The 17,256-nt window shown below is 54.8% G+C and overlaps 5 protein-coding genes across 5 annotated transcripts; 3 read left to right on the forward strand and 2 right to left on the reverse strand.

Annotated features, from left to right (window-relative positions):
• Positions 1 to 405: 405 nt before the first annotated feature.
• rrp4 (Exosome complex component rrp4) lies at positions 406 to 1,527 on the forward strand (the record flags this gene model as incomplete). Its single annotated transcript, XM_032020490.1, has 2 exons — positions 406 to 611; positions 702 to 1,527. The coding sequence occupies 2 exons, from the start codon at positions 406 to 408 to the stop codon at positions 1,525 to 1,527; spliced, it is 1,032 nt and encodes a 343-aa protein (XP_031882500.1).
• Positions 1,528 to 1,751: 224 nt separating this feature from the next.
• CGGC5_v015719 (putative glutamate--cysteine ligase regulatory subunit) lies at positions 1,752 to 2,819 on the reverse strand (the record flags this gene model as incomplete). Its single annotated transcript, XM_032020489.1, has 2 exons — positions 1,752 to 2,712; positions 2,794 to 2,819. The coding sequence occupies 2 exons, from the start codon at positions 2,817 to 2,819 to the stop codon at positions 1,752 to 1,754; spliced, it is 987 nt and encodes a 328-aa protein (XP_031882501.1).
• A 1,407-nt stretch (positions 2,820 to 4,226) lies between these two features.
• vas2 (AP-1 complex subunit sigma-1) lies at positions 4,227 to 5,206 on the forward strand (the record flags this gene model as incomplete). The annotated part of the gene is made up of 5 exons (XM_066153308.1): positions 4,227 to 4,237; positions 4,301 to 4,334; positions 4,402 to 4,519; positions 4,571 to 4,845; positions 5,159 to 5,206. The coding sequence occupies 5 exons, from the start codon at positions 4,227 to 4,229 to the stop codon at positions 5,204 to 5,206; spliced, it is 486 nt and encodes a 161-aa protein (XP_066007226.1).
• Positions 5,207 to 6,896: 1,690 nt separating this feature from the next.
• Positions 6,897 to 7,991, forward strand: maf1 (Repressor of RNA polymerase III transcription maf1; the record flags this gene model as incomplete). The annotated part of the gene is made up of 2 exons (XM_032020487.1): positions 6,897 to 6,902; positions 6,975 to 7,991. 2 exons carry the CDS (start codon positions 6,897 to 6,899, stop codon positions 7,989 to 7,991), a joined length of 1,023 nt encoding a protein of 340 aa, XP_031882503.1.
• A 1,989-nt stretch (positions 7,992 to 9,980) lies between these two features.
• On the reverse strand, positions 9,981 to 13,640 carry tcsB (Two-component system protein B; the record flags this gene model as incomplete). The annotated part of the gene is made up of 3 exons (XM_032020486.1): positions 9,981 to 10,839; positions 10,888 to 11,770; positions 11,819 to 13,640. 3 exons carry the CDS (start codon positions 13,638 to 13,640, stop codon positions 9,981 to 9,983), a joined length of 3,564 nt encoding a protein of 1,187 aa, XP_031882496.1.
• Positions 13,641 to 17,256: the final 3,616 nt, after the last annotated feature.

The raw sequence follows: 17,256 nt of genomic DNA on the forward strand, positions 1-17,256 counted from the left end.
GCGCTCAAAAGCTGCGACAGAGCTGTACCATATACCCATGTATGAATGAAGAACTCTAGCTTGTAATCAATTCAGTAAAAGAAAACAATTCATTCTATGCACCTGGACGGGACTTTTTCTGTTGTTGGGTTGCCAAAATGCAGTGGCTCGGCGACGGTCCATCAACCGCATGCTCTGATCTGCCCCTCCATAGCTTCACCAAAAATTCTTTGCACTTCAATGTCAACCACGCAACACCACCACAATACCCCACGAAACCCAGCGAACTTTGCGATTGGCGCCTAAAATCGAGAGAAACGAGCTCAAAATTTCCCGACAATCCAAATTTCGCCTGGAACCGACTGAGATCTAGCATTACCGTCCCGTCCCGTCCTCCTACGGCCTCGTCGCCGTCCTCTCTTCAGAATGCCCATCACAATCCTCGCCCCGAGAGGCACACCGGCACGGCCAATGCTTGCACAACGCCCCAGCGACTCCGACTCAGATTCCGATGGCGGCGTTGACATTGAGGGCGATGTCTCCATGTCTCGCCTAGCTAAGCGCCCCCGCGGCGACAACTACGAGATTGTCACGCCTGGTGAAGTCATCACCGACGACCCCCAGTGGATGAGGTTCGTGCAGCGCCGCCTCCCCTCCCCCGTTTCTCTTTCTACTGCACCGATGCACTTCTGAAGAGATATGTAATCTGACTTCCTACGCAGAGGCCACGGCACCTACATCACCCCGAGCACCACCGAAATCGTCTCCTCCGTCGCGGGAACCGTAACCCGCACCAACAAGCTCCTCTCCGTCCGTCCCCTGCGCGCCCGCTACACCCCCGAGATCGGCGACCTCGTCGTCGGCCGCATAGTCGAGGTCCAGGCCAAGCGCTGGCGCGTCGACGTCGGCTCCTCGCAGCTCGCCATCCTCCAGATCTCCGCCATCAACCTGCCCGGCGGCATCCTCCGCAAGCGCACCGACACAGACGAGCTCCAGATCCGCTCCTTCTTCGCCGAGGGCGACCTCGTCGTCGCGGAGGTCCAGCAGCTGCACCAGGACGGCGCGGCGAGCTTGCACACCCGTTCTCTGAAGTATGGCAAGCTGCGCAACGGCGTCTTCTGCGCGGTCACCGGCACTGGGGGCGGCGGCGGTGTGGTGCGTGCCAAGAGGCAGCAGTGGGTGATGGACGCGGCGAGGGGCGCGGCAAAGGTTCACCTCACGCTCGGCGTCAATGGGTTCATCTGGATTGCGAAGCATGTCGAGAGCGAGATGCCCGAGTCAGTCGGGCTGAACCGCATGGAGGAGAGCGTGAGCGCCAACGTCTACTCCAGCCAGAACGACCAGATCGATGTCGAGACCATGCGGGAGATTGCGCGTATACGGAGTGTGATTTTGGCGCTGGTGGAGAACGGCCTGCGCGTTGACGAGGACTTGGTAGTCAGGGGCTACAAGGAGGCTGTCGAGATTGGAATGGAGAGCGTCGAGGACGACATCTATCTTGGAGGTGAAAGGGGGAAGCGGCTTGCAGAGGCCTTGCTAAAGGAGTAAGCATATCACTCGGCTACATTGGGGACGTTCGAGAACCAGGAATAGATCATGTTCGTGGAAAATGTCTTGAGACCAAGACTCTAATAGACAAGAAGGGTTCAGTGCAACCACCAAGAAAAACCCAGAGTCCGCCAGACACAGGAACGCTATGCAGTATTTATCTATAGGCCATATTGTTCGGCCATGGTATCATTAATCCCAACAGCACGACAAGAAGGAGCCTCTCAGGAGGTCTCCACGAGCTCCGCGCCAGCGAAATATCCCTTGTTCTCAATTACGCCTCGGTCCTTGACGAAAGCCGTGTACTTGACAACCCATTCCGGCACGAGGTCGCCGTACAGACCCTCGCCGCCTTCAAGAGGGTTAGCGAGGACGCCAGCGCCCTGCAGTCCGTGACCCAGAAGCTCGCGGAGGGTGCCGCTAGGCAAAATGTCGGTGCAGTCGGTGTGGACAAGCAATTCGACGCCCTCTGTCTTGGCCAGCTTGACGAGAGTGGGCGGCACGCTACAGCAGTCCTTGGTGTTGATCTGGTCAACGGCGGGACGGATATCGACCTTTTTGATGAACTTTGCAAGCTTCTCGGTGCCGAATTCAGAGATGCCGAGGGCCTTAACCTCACCGCGGCGGTACAGGTCCTCGAGTACCGTCCACGTCGCGGCCTCCTGGTCGATGTTGCCTTGGCTGGCGTTGCGCTTGTCAGCCTCCCACTCACAATCTCCCTCGAAGGACATTCCCGGGAATGAGGCGATCAGAAGATCTATCGTGGTGACGCCGAGTTCCTTCCGGACGAGGTCCAGCGCCTCCTGCACGTAGCGCTCGCGTTCTTCAGCAGGCGCGTTTGGGAGGAAGAAGAGCTTGACAGTGATATCGTAGTTTGTCGGCTCCTCTTGCAGACCAGAGTAGGACCAGTCTATCCGTGGAATGTAGAGGGCACCGTCTTCGCGAGCGGTCCAGATATCGAGGCGGGGCCGGCCAGAACGACCGTTCTCGCCGTTGGAGTAGCCATTCGAGTTTCCGTTCAGGGTTCCGTCGGCCTCGTCATCGTCGATGGGGGATGCCTCCGAGTAGGGCGAGTAGTCCTGCTGAGCAGCGAGAAAGTTGCTTCGCAGCGAGTTGGTGAGTTCGAGGTTTGATCTGTATGCGCCTGGTTTGCGGATTATGGAGGGGCCGCCCGAGACAATGTTTCTGCACGCGGCGGAGGATCACCAATCAGCTTCAGGGCGCAAGTATGAATAATCAAAGAAAAATTGGGAAAATGCAACGCACCCCGTGGATAGGATTAGTTTCGTCATGACGGGCGGGTAATTATGGAGGTCGTAGAATATTCGTAGGGAGACGTGAGGTTGAATTTGGCTCTGAGACCTGGTCGATCGGAGCAGATTGCGTCGTGAAGGGTCCTTATCGCGCAATATGATGGTGTCGATTTGACGCCTGTCGCACTTTTTTCTGGGTGCCGTACTTTTTTTTAGAGTTTGGAGGGGTTGATTAACAATCTGAGGGGAGAGGGTGCCGATAAGGATAGGCTTGGTAATGTCGGTAATCACAGGTCAGAGAGGTCAATTAATAATGGTTGGCGCACGGCATGCGAGATTCGGCTTATTGTGGGAGATAAATCGGAAAGATGCGGTGCAATGTGCCGTGCCTGGTGTGGACGTCGTGAAGAGTATGCAATGCCGGTATGTGGATGGCTTCTAGAAGATGTTGAAACCTGGGATCCCTAGGTGGAAAGATGTTTTGTTTGTTGATCGATTGGTAGCGTGGTTTGTTTGAATGGAATAATTTAGGACAAGAGCGGGAAGGGCGTCGGAGGCTGGAATTGGTGCCCTTTTTCATAGACGGGCCGGAGAATCGACGAGTCGTCTCAGTGACAAAAATGGATGACTGAATCAAGACAAGAATCGTCGATTTCCCTTGTCTAAAGACGCTGTCCGCACATTCCCCCTCACCATCCCACCTTCCACCCCTCCTCTTCCGCGGTGAACTCGGCAGGAGCCCGACTCCGAGGTGCAGGTCATTGGCGCATAGTGGGGTGTAGCATATCGCGTCAGCGCCTCTGGGCAGATTTGTATGCACTTCAGCGTGCTGCGGCGTATCTCCCCCCACTGGCCACGACCTATGAGCTGCTGTTGTCTGCTTGAATCGTCGTGGTTTGGCTCTGTCCGACTCAGACCTACATCTCACGCTGAAGATCTGAGGCACGAAGCCATCGGACGCCTTCTCCCGAGCACCAAGCTTGTTTTGCAAGGACCTAGATAGGCTTTGGTTCATGGGGTACATCCGCTGGAGAAAACCCAGACCCGAGAATTCCCATAGCGGGCTAACACACTGTGGCGCGCTGCTGACTTCCACCGAGCGCCCTGTAGCCTCCCTGGGCTCACCGAAGGCCGAAGGCCCAGTCCCGTTAGCTACGGATATGCCTGCTGCCTGAGGATACAGCACCTGCCAGAATTGACACCTTGCGCTGCCCAGCCTGACGTGACCCCGGCTTCCGCCAAGGGGGAAAGAACACCATCGACGACCGAACCACGCCTTGTGCAATAGTTCGTCGCCAACCTTACTCTGCTGCTTGGTCTGCTCTGCTCAGCCGCCGTACTGCATCGGACTGCACTGGATTGAGATCCACACAACATCTCCCAAGACCATCTCTCGACCCAAACATCTTTCTAGTCCACCCTGCTGGGTGATGTGAAAGCATCATCATGGCCATCCAGTATGCTCCCCCATCACCCTGTCTGCTGGTGCATCCGAGCAAAATAGCTGAATGACGGCGCAGATACCTCATTCTTCTCTCCCGTCAGGGCAAAGTGGTATGATCTCATCCCTTGGACACGAATTCCGTCGGCGACTACATTGCTGACCACGTCCCCTCTGCAGCGTCTGGCAAAGTGGTTTACCACGTTGTCGCCTAAGGAGAAGGCCAAGATTGTCAAGGACGTCTCCCAGCTGGTTCTGGCTCGCAGAACTCGCATGTGCAACTTCTTAGAGTACAAGGGTCAGTTTCCCCTCTTCATACGTATCGACAGCACCAACTGACGATCCTCAGACTCAAAGATCGTATACCGCCGATATGCCTCGCTCTTCTTTATCGCCGGTGCCGCCTCCGAAGACAACGAACTGATCACCCTCGAGATCATCCACCGCTACGTCGAGCAGATGGACAAGTACTACGGAAACGTGTGCGAGCTTGATATCATCTTCTCGTTCACGAAAGCATACTACATCCTGGACGAGCTGTTGTTGGCAGGAGAACTGCAGGAGAGCAGTAAAAAGAACGTGCTACGGTGTATATCGCAGCAAGACTCGCTCGAGGATATGGAGGTACGTTTGCTGCATATTGCTTGCATGTTGCTTTGGTTGGGTTTGAACCGCGTGCTTCCACAACTATGACCTGCAGCTGCGCCACCGGCGAAGTTTATGGCTGACAATCTCCCCCCAATCCCACAGGTCGAGGACGAGGTTACAAAGATCATGTAACCCGCCTCCAGTGTGTAGCTACCCATGGATGGCGACACGATTCCCGACAACGAGTCTCGATCCAATCTACGAAATTCACATATACTTGACACTGGCTGCAAGAGGGCATGCAGCTTTGACGAGCATTTGGCTAATGGGCGCTCTGCCATTCATCCAGGAAACGGAAGAGATCACGTCGTCGCTCAAGAAAGTGGGCATCCTCTGAGGCGTTCAAGCCGATCGACCGTCGGTGGCAGAGTCAGAGGCAGATGGCGTTGGGGCGACAAGGCCGATGCGCGACAAGGCCGATGCGCGACAGTGGGACAACAGCACAGAGCAGGTGCGATGGCGGACGGAGGGGCCCGATTGGCCTTTTGTGTGCATAGATCTTGGAAGATGGAAAACCATCCTCTGCAAATATCAAGAGAAGATACATGGATTGGTGCAGGTTGGGCAGATTAGCATCCGCGAGGCCCGTTGGCTTGGAGCCGTCCCCAGACACGTCGCAGACGCAGACCACGGGGCCCGAGTCGGCGATGGTACTCGACGAGAGCTGCACCCCGGAAAAGGCATCAAAGCTGCTAATAAAACTAGTATTACGCCGCGAATGAAGGTCAGTTGTATGGGAAGCTGCAATTGTGCATTCAGACTGTATGAAGTCATGTCTCGAGATGGGGCGTCCAGCTTCACTCACTCGTGGCCTCTTGACGCCATCTCATTCGCCTGGAGATTACCGGCTGCGCCCCCCTTTCACGGCGAGGAGTGGAGCGGACTGTTCTCGGTCACGGGTGGTCCCCAACAAGCAAGAAACAGACAGGGACTGGACCCCGACTCCCTAGGCGGTCCCCCGCGAATCCGGTGCCAAGGACGACGCAGGCCGTCGCAGGGCAGTGCGGCAGCCCAGCAGGACCAAGATACGCTTTGTCACAGACTCCCCGTTGGCCCCGCCCCCGTCCACTCTCGGCTCCTATCTTTGGGACTGGTCGATGGTCATCCGTATCTCTGATATGGTAATGCAGATGGGCCTGCCAACTTTCGCGGTCTGGCCATGTAAGTGCGATTGGGCACTTGTATGGCCAATACCTACCTTACCTTACGGATACGGTGCCAGCAGACTGGGCGGGGACCTTGTCAGCCCGGAAGCCAACCCGCTGCAGCGACACGACACAGACCAGCACCAGGCCATAGTCCACACCCAGTACACCCCAGCGGCCCTTGGAAGGCGTCACCGCACCTCAGTCAGATCAGCCGAAGCTGCAACAGCACCACTGCCGCCGCCGCCAACTCTACCTTCCCGCCCTCTCCCGCCTGGTCTCTGCTTTAAACTCCTCCGTCACCCCATCCCTTACCCCTCCGTCTCCCGACTTCAACAACACCTCACCAAAACATCCGTTATTTAGTAATGTCTGTCGACCAGATCACTCACTAGGCGCATCGCGTCTAGCCTCCGTTCCACCACTCGAACCGAACTGATCAACAGTGTCGAGTCGCACCTTGCCATAGCTTATCTAGAGCAGGCAGGCTACCGGCTTCCTCCAACGAACCAGACAGCAACCTCCGCCATCAATACCAACTTCCCATCATCGCGACGCATCATTTGCGCCTCATCGCGTATATCTGCATCACTCCGATTCTCTGCACATAGAGACACCGCCTTTCCGACTACCGCCGCCCCTTTCCTATCTGGCGCGACTCAGAACCCCCGTGACATCATCCGACACGTTAGCACTACGGAATCCAACGGCTCCATCACAACCCGATCGCAGCGCGATACCGGCGATAAGCCAACACAGCCCCCGGATCTACAGCAAGGGAGCTCGTGACTTCGTACCTTCATTCTGCTTCAACATTCGAATGCCTTCTGTCCAACACTTCATATCACCACGTCTCCCGAAGCCCGGCCTCGACAACCCAAGATGAAGGTGCGCACAATCTGCTGCACAGGAAGGCAGCAGCGCGTCGCATCTCTGCGGCCATGCTAACCCCCATCATAGTATCTACCACTCCAAGATTTCGACGCCGTCACTGGCGCTCTGAACTTCAACACCCCCGACTGCAATGTTACCGGCGGATGCGATTTGTACACGACGAAATCGACCGGCTCAGATAAGAAGCTCTACAAGAACATCGACAAGGACCTGAGCTCACAACATGCTGCGCTTCTTAAGCTGGGCGCCAGCCTGTCACCGCCAGACCGCGAAGCCATGTTGGCTACGTCACCAAACATGCAAATGTTCTCGCACTCAAGCGCGTTCGGCCCCCTATCCGAGTTGTCAAGTCGTCGCACATTCGCTTATCTGATTGCGACTCTGAATGCGAGTCACCAACACTACGACTTTTCGCACGTCCTGAGACCAGGCGACTTTAAGCGGGAGAGAAACCTGCGACGCGTCATGGGAAATCTCGACTCGATCCTGCAGAATGTGAGACCGCATGTCGAGGCACGCCCGGTCGAGCAGGCCACATCTTCCGAGACCAAGGCGGTCTGGGGCCCACAATGTTGGGCCAAGATCGATAAAGAGATGCGCCTCAACGAATGCACAGTTTTCAGCTACAACCCGGATGTCGACCCCTTTGAGGAGGACGAATCAGCCATATGGGCAGCGCACTACTTCTTCTTCAACCGCGCCTTGAAGCGTGTCGCTTATCTCTACGTGCGCGTCGTCCCTGTCGTCTCATCACAATCACCTCGCCTGCAGCCGGCGCTTCCGGGATCTGTAAAGCGCCCGCGAAGTACCCAGTTTGATGCGCTCAGTGCAAACAAGCGCGCCAAGTACTGGCTTGGTGATCGCGATGCTGAGGTTGTCGCTCCTTATGAGGACGACGAGGAGCAAAGCGACGGCTTCCTCTGGAATCGAGGAGCCGACGGCGATCTGGTCCCCTTCTCAGATGACGACTACACTGACGAACATTTCTACTACGACGAGGAAGAGGACGATGACAGTGTGTCGGACCGGAAGAGCCCGGTTCGGCGCATGAGTGAGGACGTCGTGGCCCACATGGAGATCTAAAGAGGAACCACTCCCCACTCAGCGTGAGTCCGCATGACTCTTATCGCCTGCCCCGTTTCATCAATGTGAGAGTTCTGGGGCTCTCGTTTCTCTGATTCCACCAGAGGCATTTATGACGCAAACGGAGCTTATTTGATTCAACACTCTTCTTATCAGAGCACTACATGGTTAGTTCTTCTCGCCGAAGACTCACGATGGCAGTCTCCACCCCGGAGCTGTCGGGTCTGGCTTAGCAACGACACCGCGCCATCAACGGCCCAATTGTTGCATGATTCTTTTCCTCGTTTCCTAATCACGTCAGTTTTCAATTAGCAATTGTTGATTTGCTTGCTCTTTTCTTTCACTGTTTTTTGTACGCTGGCGATTGTAGTTTCTGCTCGTGCTCTGTTTTTCGATATTTCCTACTTGTACTCGATTGCGGTGATACCCTCAAATGCTTTCTCGCCAGGTGGCGCTGGCTGGGAAACGGTAAGCTACAGGGAGGGTTGCAAAGGTGTGCAAATTTAGGTCCTGGATGGCAAACGGGACTCAAACGGGTCGGGCACGAAATGGAGTTGGACATGATCGGGTCCCTCGGTCGATGGCAGCGACTGGGCGGATAGTGACACCGATTGGAGTTTGGGTTTTTTTATTGTTCAAGCAGCTTTCTGGTTTTCTTACTCATTTCTTTCTGGTCTGTATTACGCAGTGATGAAAATGAAAGTACGAGCGGTACTCAACGTACATGAATCCCGCAATGATGAAGCACTTTTTATGGCCTCTATGGCACCACGACGTCCGAGATACTCGTCTTGCTACGCCATCGTGCTGTCCGCAGGCGTAGATGAACACAACCCGGCGTGACCGTTTCGACTCTCCACGATGTGCAATCTGTCATATCTGCCCACGGCCAACCTGCCCCCTCGGGCCTCCACCACCACAATCCACTTGGGAGGAGGGGACCCGGTGGGACTCAGTCGAGATGCCGACGTGCTCCGCTCATCCGAATGTGGAGATTCCGAGAAGGCGGGGATAGAGAGGGGGGCCAAAACCAAACCAAACCAAACACCATCGCGGCATCGGTATCCGCACCCGAATTCCCCGGGACCCGTCTTCCTGCATCTATCTCTGTTTAGCATGGTCCACGATCAGCGGTGAACATGAACAACAACAGACTGACGAGGCCAGATACGGCAGGTCCTAAAAAGCATGGTAAGAATTATGATGTCCAATAGCTGCGGAATTCCATGCGTGCTGTTGAAAAAAACACATGGCATGAGAGGACCCTGGGCGATTAATACATCAACGAGATGAAAGATGGCAAACGAGTTTAAGGGGGTGATTAGAAAACGAAACCGATGAAAGCATTGGTCCGCCGTAGTTACTCTCGACATTAAGGTATATGTCCAAAAAGGAAGGTTCTCCCAAGGGACGGAATGTGTGCCACGTCGTGTGTCTCTCTCTATCTTTCCTTGCTTCCGTTTCGCCGCCTTGTTTCCCTTTTCCAACCATCAACTCGCTTCGCTCCCCGTGTCGTTTGGCGGGGAGGAGGAGGATTCATGCGTCCCGGATATCGTCGTGTACGCCCGGAACGCCAACCGCACTATATGACAAAGAATCGTGATCTGTCTGCCTCCCGCTCCTCTTAACATGTGGTAGATGCTCCATCCTCTCCAAGTCTTTCATCTCTCCTCGCAGGTTTGCAAAAGACCGAAAAGCAGTCTTGTTTGACGCAACTGTCCCAGCCCATTCAATGCATCGTTCCCAAAGAAAAGCATGTATGCTAGAGGCGGGACGTTTGCCTCGGTGCCCTCCTTGGGCAACATCATTACGAGTACAAATCTTGACATAGGGAAGCAAAATACAACCATAGAACGCCATCACTCCAACTTTTTGTTTGAGTCGCTTCCAAACGAAAGGAAAGGGGGAATCCTATGCGAAACAACTAGTAATGCAGCGACTGAAAAAAACACGATAGAAAACTGTCTGCTTAAAGTCGTTAAACGTCAATCACATCCCCTTCTCCGAGAGGTGTTGTTCTGATGAAGGCCCGTTGGCTTGACCATTTGCCTGGACTGGCAATATAGCGTCTGTCTTTTCGTTCACGGTCTCCTTATGGACTGCTGAGCCGTTGGAAGCCTTCTGCGGAGTTGACTCTGGCGTCGTCTTCCTTGTCTGGCTGATCGTCTCGGGCTCCTCTGGAATCGTCGCAAACTTCTTCAGCACCTGCTTCAGAGCAGGCCTTCTGATAGGCTTGCTGAGGAATTCGTCCATGCCACTCTCAATGCATTCCTTGACATTGCTCTCCTCCGAGAATGCCGTCAAAGCAACGATGGGTGCCTTGTAGCCCATTTGACGGATGAGCTTGGTGGATTGTAAGCCGTCGAGGTTTGGCATCTGGATATCCATAAAGATGACGTCGAATCGCTGATTTTTGTCCATATTGGCCTTGACAAGGTCGTATGCCTCCTGCCCATCTTTGGCGATTGTCACATCGTAGACTGCTTCCAGCTTGAGCATCTTGCTCACAACCTCGATGTTGGTCGAGTTGTCGTCGGCAACGAGGACCCGTAGCTTTCCGCTATTTTCGCCCTTGGAGGCTATTGCGGCATCAATCGCCGCCATCTGGGACTCCTTCGTGTTCCTCTTTGTTTTTGGTGCGGGATTCGACGCGAAAAACGGCTGGCTGAGACCGACAAGTCTGGGCTGTTGCTCCAACAGGCTCTTAGCCGTTGTCTCGCCAGCAGGCTTGATAGGTGTATGGTTTCCGCCAGAGTTGCGTTTAGGGTCTCGAGGTATATCTGAAGGCTCGATTGTATCGACGCTGGGAGGCCGAGACTTAATGCTGCTAGATGCCGTGCTCGAAGTTCTACAGGGTGTTAGCCTCAAGATTTCCCCCGTTGATGGAAAACCTTACCTGTCCTTGACATATTTGAGAGGAATCTGCATGGTAAAAGTCGTACCAACGCCAACAGTGCTCTTCAACGTGATGGAACCGCCCATAAGGGTTGCGAGCTGGTGACAAATACTCAAACCCAGACCAGTGCCACCGAACTTCTTGCTCAGGCCGAGGTCACCTTGCACAAAGGGTTCGAAGACCTTTTGTTGCATGTGTTCTGCGATGCCTGGGCCAGTGTCCTCCACTTCGAACTCAAAGATATACGACTTTGCGCCTGGCGGTGGCGGCGTTGGAGATCGTTCTCGGATGTGAATGTGCGGGCTTGACTTAGGCTCCATTGGGTTGATGGTTAGAGCAGTGCCTTTAGGATTCTCGGTAGTTGAGTTGGCTCTGGAGCTTGTCGAGTTGTTCGAGCTGGAACCGACTCGGTGCCGAGACCTGCCGTGTCTCCGCGATTCCTTAGAAAACGAAGATGAGCGGCTCCCTTCCCCATTAAGTGCTGGGGTCTCTGCCTCGCCAATGCACTTGATCCGCACGTCGACCCTACCGCCAGCCGGGGTAAACTTCAAGCTGTTACTAACGAGATTGATGATAACCTGGAGAATGCGATGCGTATCGCCCCAAAGGCACATGTCCTTCAATCTGCCAGTACCGTGAGGCCCAAGAGCTGGTAGTCTTGTGTCCATGCTTCTTCTTTCGGGGCTTAGTTCGATCACATCAGATGCGAGGAAGTTGACATTGAGAGTGATTTTGCCTTCTCTGACTTGTTTGTCAAAAATGGTAAGAATCTGTGACCGGATGTCTGCCAACCGGAATTCCTTCTCTTCAAGACTTAGCTGCTGGCCGATTTGGTTCTTGGAAAAGCTGAGGAGATCCTCAAGGAGATGAAGCAGCAAGTCACCTAAGACTGTCAGGAACGTTCACGACAAGTGGGAAAATGGAAGCTTACCTGACTTGTAAAGCGTCTTGAGAGACTGCTTGATCCTGAGAACATCGTTCTCTTCCATACAAACGGCACACATTCCTAGAATTCCATTGAGTGGCGTCTTTAACTCGTGAGAAATGTTCGCAATAAAGAGCGTCTTGCTTTCATTAGCAGCTTCGGCCGCCTTCTTGCTGATCTCGAGTTCTCGCGTCCGCTCAAGAACCTTCTGATCCAGCGACAAGTATTGCTTGACCAGCTCGTCGCTCATGTCGTTGAAGGTCTCGGTCAACTCGGTGAGTTCGTCGGTAATGAAATGCTTCCTGTCCGTGACCTTGCCAGGAATCTTGAAAATGCGACGGGTTGAGTCGCGGTCGTGTTCGGACGCGGGCTTTTCCTTTGGCTTGTATCCGACAAGCTTGTATACCGCTGCAATGATTCCATCCTTTCTCGAACGCCGGGATCGCGACGAGATGGCACCGGATCCGGGGGTTTCGTCGTCATCTAAGTCGTCCCAGTCGCCATCTTCGTAGCCTGGTGGTTGGACTGTCTTCTCTGTGGCCGACTTGAGTCTGCGGATGGGCATGACACTAAGGTGTGCGCATGGGAAAATGAGAATGATTATCAGACCTGCTGTACCGAACACACAACCTAGAATGATATTCCGGAGCGTGTCTATCGGAGCGTCTGCTTCAGACTTTGCCTGCTCGACAATGACGGTCCAGTTGACGAGGGCCGTGTTGGTTCTCGCAAATCCAACAGCAACAGGCAGTCCTTGCTCGTTGTGCGTCGACAGCAGGGAACTGGAATTATTTGGCGAAACAAACTTTTTCGAGAAAGAGTCAAAGACTGCTGGGTAGTCCTTCATTGGGAAAGGCTCATCATCCTTGCTGCTGGACCAGCTGCGCTCCTCATGTCGATCGGCTTGTCCTGACAACGGGTTGGGCGGAAGCACAAACTTGACCGGCACGTCCCCAAAGGTATCTCGGTTGGGAAGATAGGTAGCGTTGCTGGCTGGCTGATTAATTGGGAACCTATTGGACGACTTCGTTGGCCCGACAAGCAGGACGAGACCGGTGTCTCCAAGGCCCTCCCGCGAGTTGCGCACACTGATCAAAGAATTCGCCAGGCCGACGAGCGTCATGTAGCCGAGAATAAAGTCCGGCAGATCGTTGTCGCGGATGGGAACAGTGATCGATATGAGAGCCGCACTCTCGTTGAGAACAAGTGGGCCAAGGAGCAGACCACCATTAGTAGAAAGACGAACGTCGGGGAAGGCATACGCAGAGAAGGCCCTGGTATTGTTTCTGTATGGGTTTTGGCGGCCGAGATCCGCGTAAGTGATGTTTGGGTAAAGATCCGGGGGATAGCCCTCTGGCGTATCCGAGAGCAGGGTCCTGTTGCCGCTTGCAGTCCACGGCAACTCGATGTCGGGAATGGAATCGCCCGTCACGTTTACAAGGCCATACTTATTACCCGTGGTGTTACGCGAGTATAGTCTGCCCTGTAGCAATCCAGTGAGAGAAACCACACTAAGGGCACTCTTGAGGTCGGCCTTTGCATTGTCCCAATTTGAATCGCTGGTGCTGCCATTGTAGAAAGAGTCGAGGGACTTCTGGATGAGAATTCGCGAGGAGATGGTGGTGATGCTGGTCTGAACGAGCTCGAGCTCGGAGGAAATACGAGATGCCTTCAATGAGGCAGTAAGAGCAAGTTCACGCCCTTCAACCTGGGCGACGAATTGGTTGACATAGATCCAGACAGGAACGGACAGGATCATCAAGCCAACAAGAACAGCAATCACCACGAGGAAGGCGAGCTGTTCTCGAATGGCGATCCTGATGCCCATTTTCGAAACAGACTATAACGAGGAGTCTGGCGCGGTCTGGGCGGCATTCATCGTCTGCAGTGGTGAACCCTAGATCCGACTCGAGCAACGTTTGGCGATTTTGTCGTGACGGGGGATGGAAGTCGGAGGTTTTGTTGTTGTGCTTGGCACGCGGGCGCCCAAAGGCGAAAGCGGTTGTGTTGTGAGGTATCCGCAATTACCAAAAGTTCGTTTCCGTTTGATCGAGGTGCAGCAGCAGCAGCAACCGGGGAGCCGTGTCTGTCGTTAAATTGCACAGGGAAGGGTGACAACGGCGGCCCTCGGGATGCGCTCCTGGGTCGGTATTCGCTTTGGAGACGGCGAGCTCGATCGTTCGGTTGGTCGTCGAGGAGGCAGAAGATTTGCAGACGCGGCGAGGACGTCGTCTTCTCGTCTCTCGGTCGGTTGAGGTGGAGGGTAAAATTGGTAGAAGGAAATGGGCTGAGGAGGGCGAGGAGAAAGAAGATGAGAGACCGCTGAGGGTGGAGTCGCGGGAGGAGCTGGGATCCAGGTCCCATTGAGACCAGGTCCAGGGTAGGCACACTGGAGGTGCAGTGGAGAGTAGAGGCTGCAGGCGCAATGGGAGTACTTGGCGGGTACGTATCGTTTACCTGAGCTCACTCAGGTCTAGCGCTTCGGACGAGGCAAGGTGTGGTGGTTACTGTGTTCCCTTCAAACAGTCCAGAACGGCAAGGACGAAGAAAGGTTGCGAGATGACCAAGACACCACGAGCGAGAAGAGGTGCAGCTGAAGATTCAGACTCTGACTCGGAGAAGCTTCTTCTGCCGTTTGTCTGTATCACGATACCGCCGGAACTGGAGCGGTTTGTCTGTGTTGCGCATTTCTAGCTACCTACCTGCCTACCTTGCCTTTGCTAGCTATCTAGATACCTCCGCGAGCTGCTTTAGCTGGCTGTCATCGAGGCCAGCGACCTCAGGGACGGAAGGGACGGGCTTCAGTAAGCCAGGACAGAAGACGGGCTACCGCGTCCTTGGTACCTTAGCGCCAAGTATCACACACGTGTAGAGGACGCTACAGCGTAGCGTCTCGCAAGGGCGAAGGTTAGGGGAGAAACGGGCTTGCTCAGCCCTCGACTGCTGGCTGGCAACTTTCGTGTCGTTTGGCGCGGGCGTAGGTACGACGGCCGTCGAGAAGCATTCACGTACGCGCCTGGGGGATAACATGGCGGACAGCATACGTGGGTGGCCGCGCAAAGCACGGGACTACGAGTGCCGTGGCTGCTATTTGCGGCTGCAGAACTCACTCAGCACGGCCATCTAGACGGATACACGGACGACAAGTCATCGGCCGAAGATTGATCGTCTCTGCTGAGGGAAGGACGAAGCCCGTCGTTGTCGTCGTCGATGTTTTGGTTCAGTCGGAGAATCGGGAGATGTACGAAGAACGACGTGGTGGAACGGTGGCACAAACGAGCTGGGTTGAGCGGGAGGAGGAGGAGGAGACAGCTTGGCGATGCAGCAGTTCCCCGGATCGTCGTCGAGTGGATGTGTTTTGAATTGATCATGGCACTGGCTGACGACCGCCATTGACTGGCCAGGCAGTGACTAGGTAGGTGAGGAAAGGAGCACGGCCAGTATTCTTTCTGTATCGCATCTACACAGTACCTTAGGTAGGTAGGTAAGTAGTGGCCGCCGGCGATTGGATGCAAGTGAGAGGAAAGGGATGTACTCAGCAGGTCACTCTCCCGCACAGCGATCATCGATCAGCGGAGTCAAGAAGTCAATTCGCCCAAACGCTGCTCACGTTCGACAGGGACCCCTCGTCCCATTCGTGTCCTGGGGGCCCTTGGAAGTCCCGACGGGGGAGCGGTCCACGGGCATCTAGGCCCTTCCCAGACGTGCCCAGGGGACCCAGACGGGAAGATTCGATAGGTTGCCCACGGCTGCCACGGGGGGCAGAGGCCAAAGAGTGGGCAATGCACTGCACACTCACACAGCGAGGAACACGAGGGATGGCTTTTTTCTTTCCAATTGCATCCTGCATCCATTCACCATTCAGCACTCAGTCGCGGTGCCTCCCGTCCAGTCCTCCATCGCCTCCCAGCTGTCGTTTCCCACTTCTTCATCGAGATCGTGCTTCGACCGGCTGATCGAACATCGCCCCCGTCCACGTCTTCCCTATCTACGGATACAACTCGAGCCCATTCCGGCATGGCAGACCACGGTCTCGCTAGGTCGTTTCCCATCTGTCCCTCGCCCAAAATTCTCCCCATCCCCGAATTCCATCTCCCACCTCGCCCTCGCTCGCTTCAACCCATCATCCCTACCCTTGTCCTTTCCACCCATTTCGCCATCCATCCCCATCCATCTTCCACCACGTCCCCCTGTCCTTCACCACCATCCATTATGCTGCCCGGGCCTCACAAGTAACCACCACCGGCGACCGCGGCCTAGCCAGAAATGCCCCGGAGATGAGGCTACAAATGTGGGCAAGGCACTCCAAAGCTGCGACGGGAAGTCAAAACGCCTCGGATGAAAGCGGCTCTCTCTCTGCGCGGTGGCTGCAGAATCTCACCAGCCTTCCCTTCCCGCGAACCTTCTGTTCCTCCATGAACAAAAACGGGAATGCGTCAGCCTGTCCGGGCTAACTCGCCGCCCATCGTATGAGCCGTCACATTCTCGACCGCCGCCAGCAGCGGGGGAGTTGCATTCTGGAGAGACCTACAATCGGCTGACATTGCTAGGTACGCAATGTTACACTACACTCGCCGCCGCCGCCGCCCTATGGACACACTGAGTGACTGACCACACACGTACAAGTCGACTAAGGTAGCTCAACAGTACCACTGGCGCCTCCCGTTCCGTTGCATGGAGCAGGGTCCGAAAACAGCTTCAATAACTACCCAATTTTTCAATAACTACCCAAGCAATGCACTACAAGTCAGCATGTCGAGATCTTACTCGTCATTCTCGGAGCTTCCAACGACCACTCAACACGCGATGTTGCTCCACTGCGCCGCACTTCGCCTGCACCCATTTATCCAGGTTCTCCCGGTCTGCCCACCCGCTTTGCTGTCGACCTCACCGAGACTCGAGCGCTTCTCGCCGAGTCCACCGCGGCACCTCCGACCTACTCAGACTTTGCCCTCCTCGCTCTCCGCTATCCGGGTCCCGTCCCTCGGCATTTCCCTCCCACACGCCTCATCCGCGTTTCACGGCACCAAGAAAATTCTCGGCGCTTCAGAGGAAACAATTTTTCCACGGCGGCACTTTCGCCGAATAAACAATACTCGCTCGGATCACCAAACGCATCGTCTTCAGGTTCAAACATCTCTCAAATTTTAACAAAGAAGAAGAAAGTGGTGTATCGTCAGTCATTACAATAGTCATAAAGCCCCCCTCATCCCTGTCATGTTCCCATTCCGTTCCCGCCTGACCCGACTCTCCGGAGCCTTTGGGTTTGTTTCCTGTTGCCTTTCCTTTCCGACAGCCAAGTCCCAAATCCGTCCGAAAACATGGATCCAATGCGCCGTCCTATTTCCCGACTTACATAAGGTAACAGATAACAGAATGTACAGGTGTTTCGTCGTCAAGTCGATGGGGCTTTTTTCTGGGTGTGGTTGTTTTGTTTTTGTTTG

The sequence above is a fragment of the Colletotrichum fructicola genome (assembly GCF_000319635.2).
Source record: "Colletotrichum fructicola Nara gc5 chromosome Unknown KSG_Nara_v1_contig10, whole genome shotgun sequence".
Classification (NCBI taxonomy): Eukaryota; Fungi; Ascomycota; class Sordariomycetes; order Glomerellales; family Glomerellaceae; genus Colletotrichum; species Colletotrichum fructicola.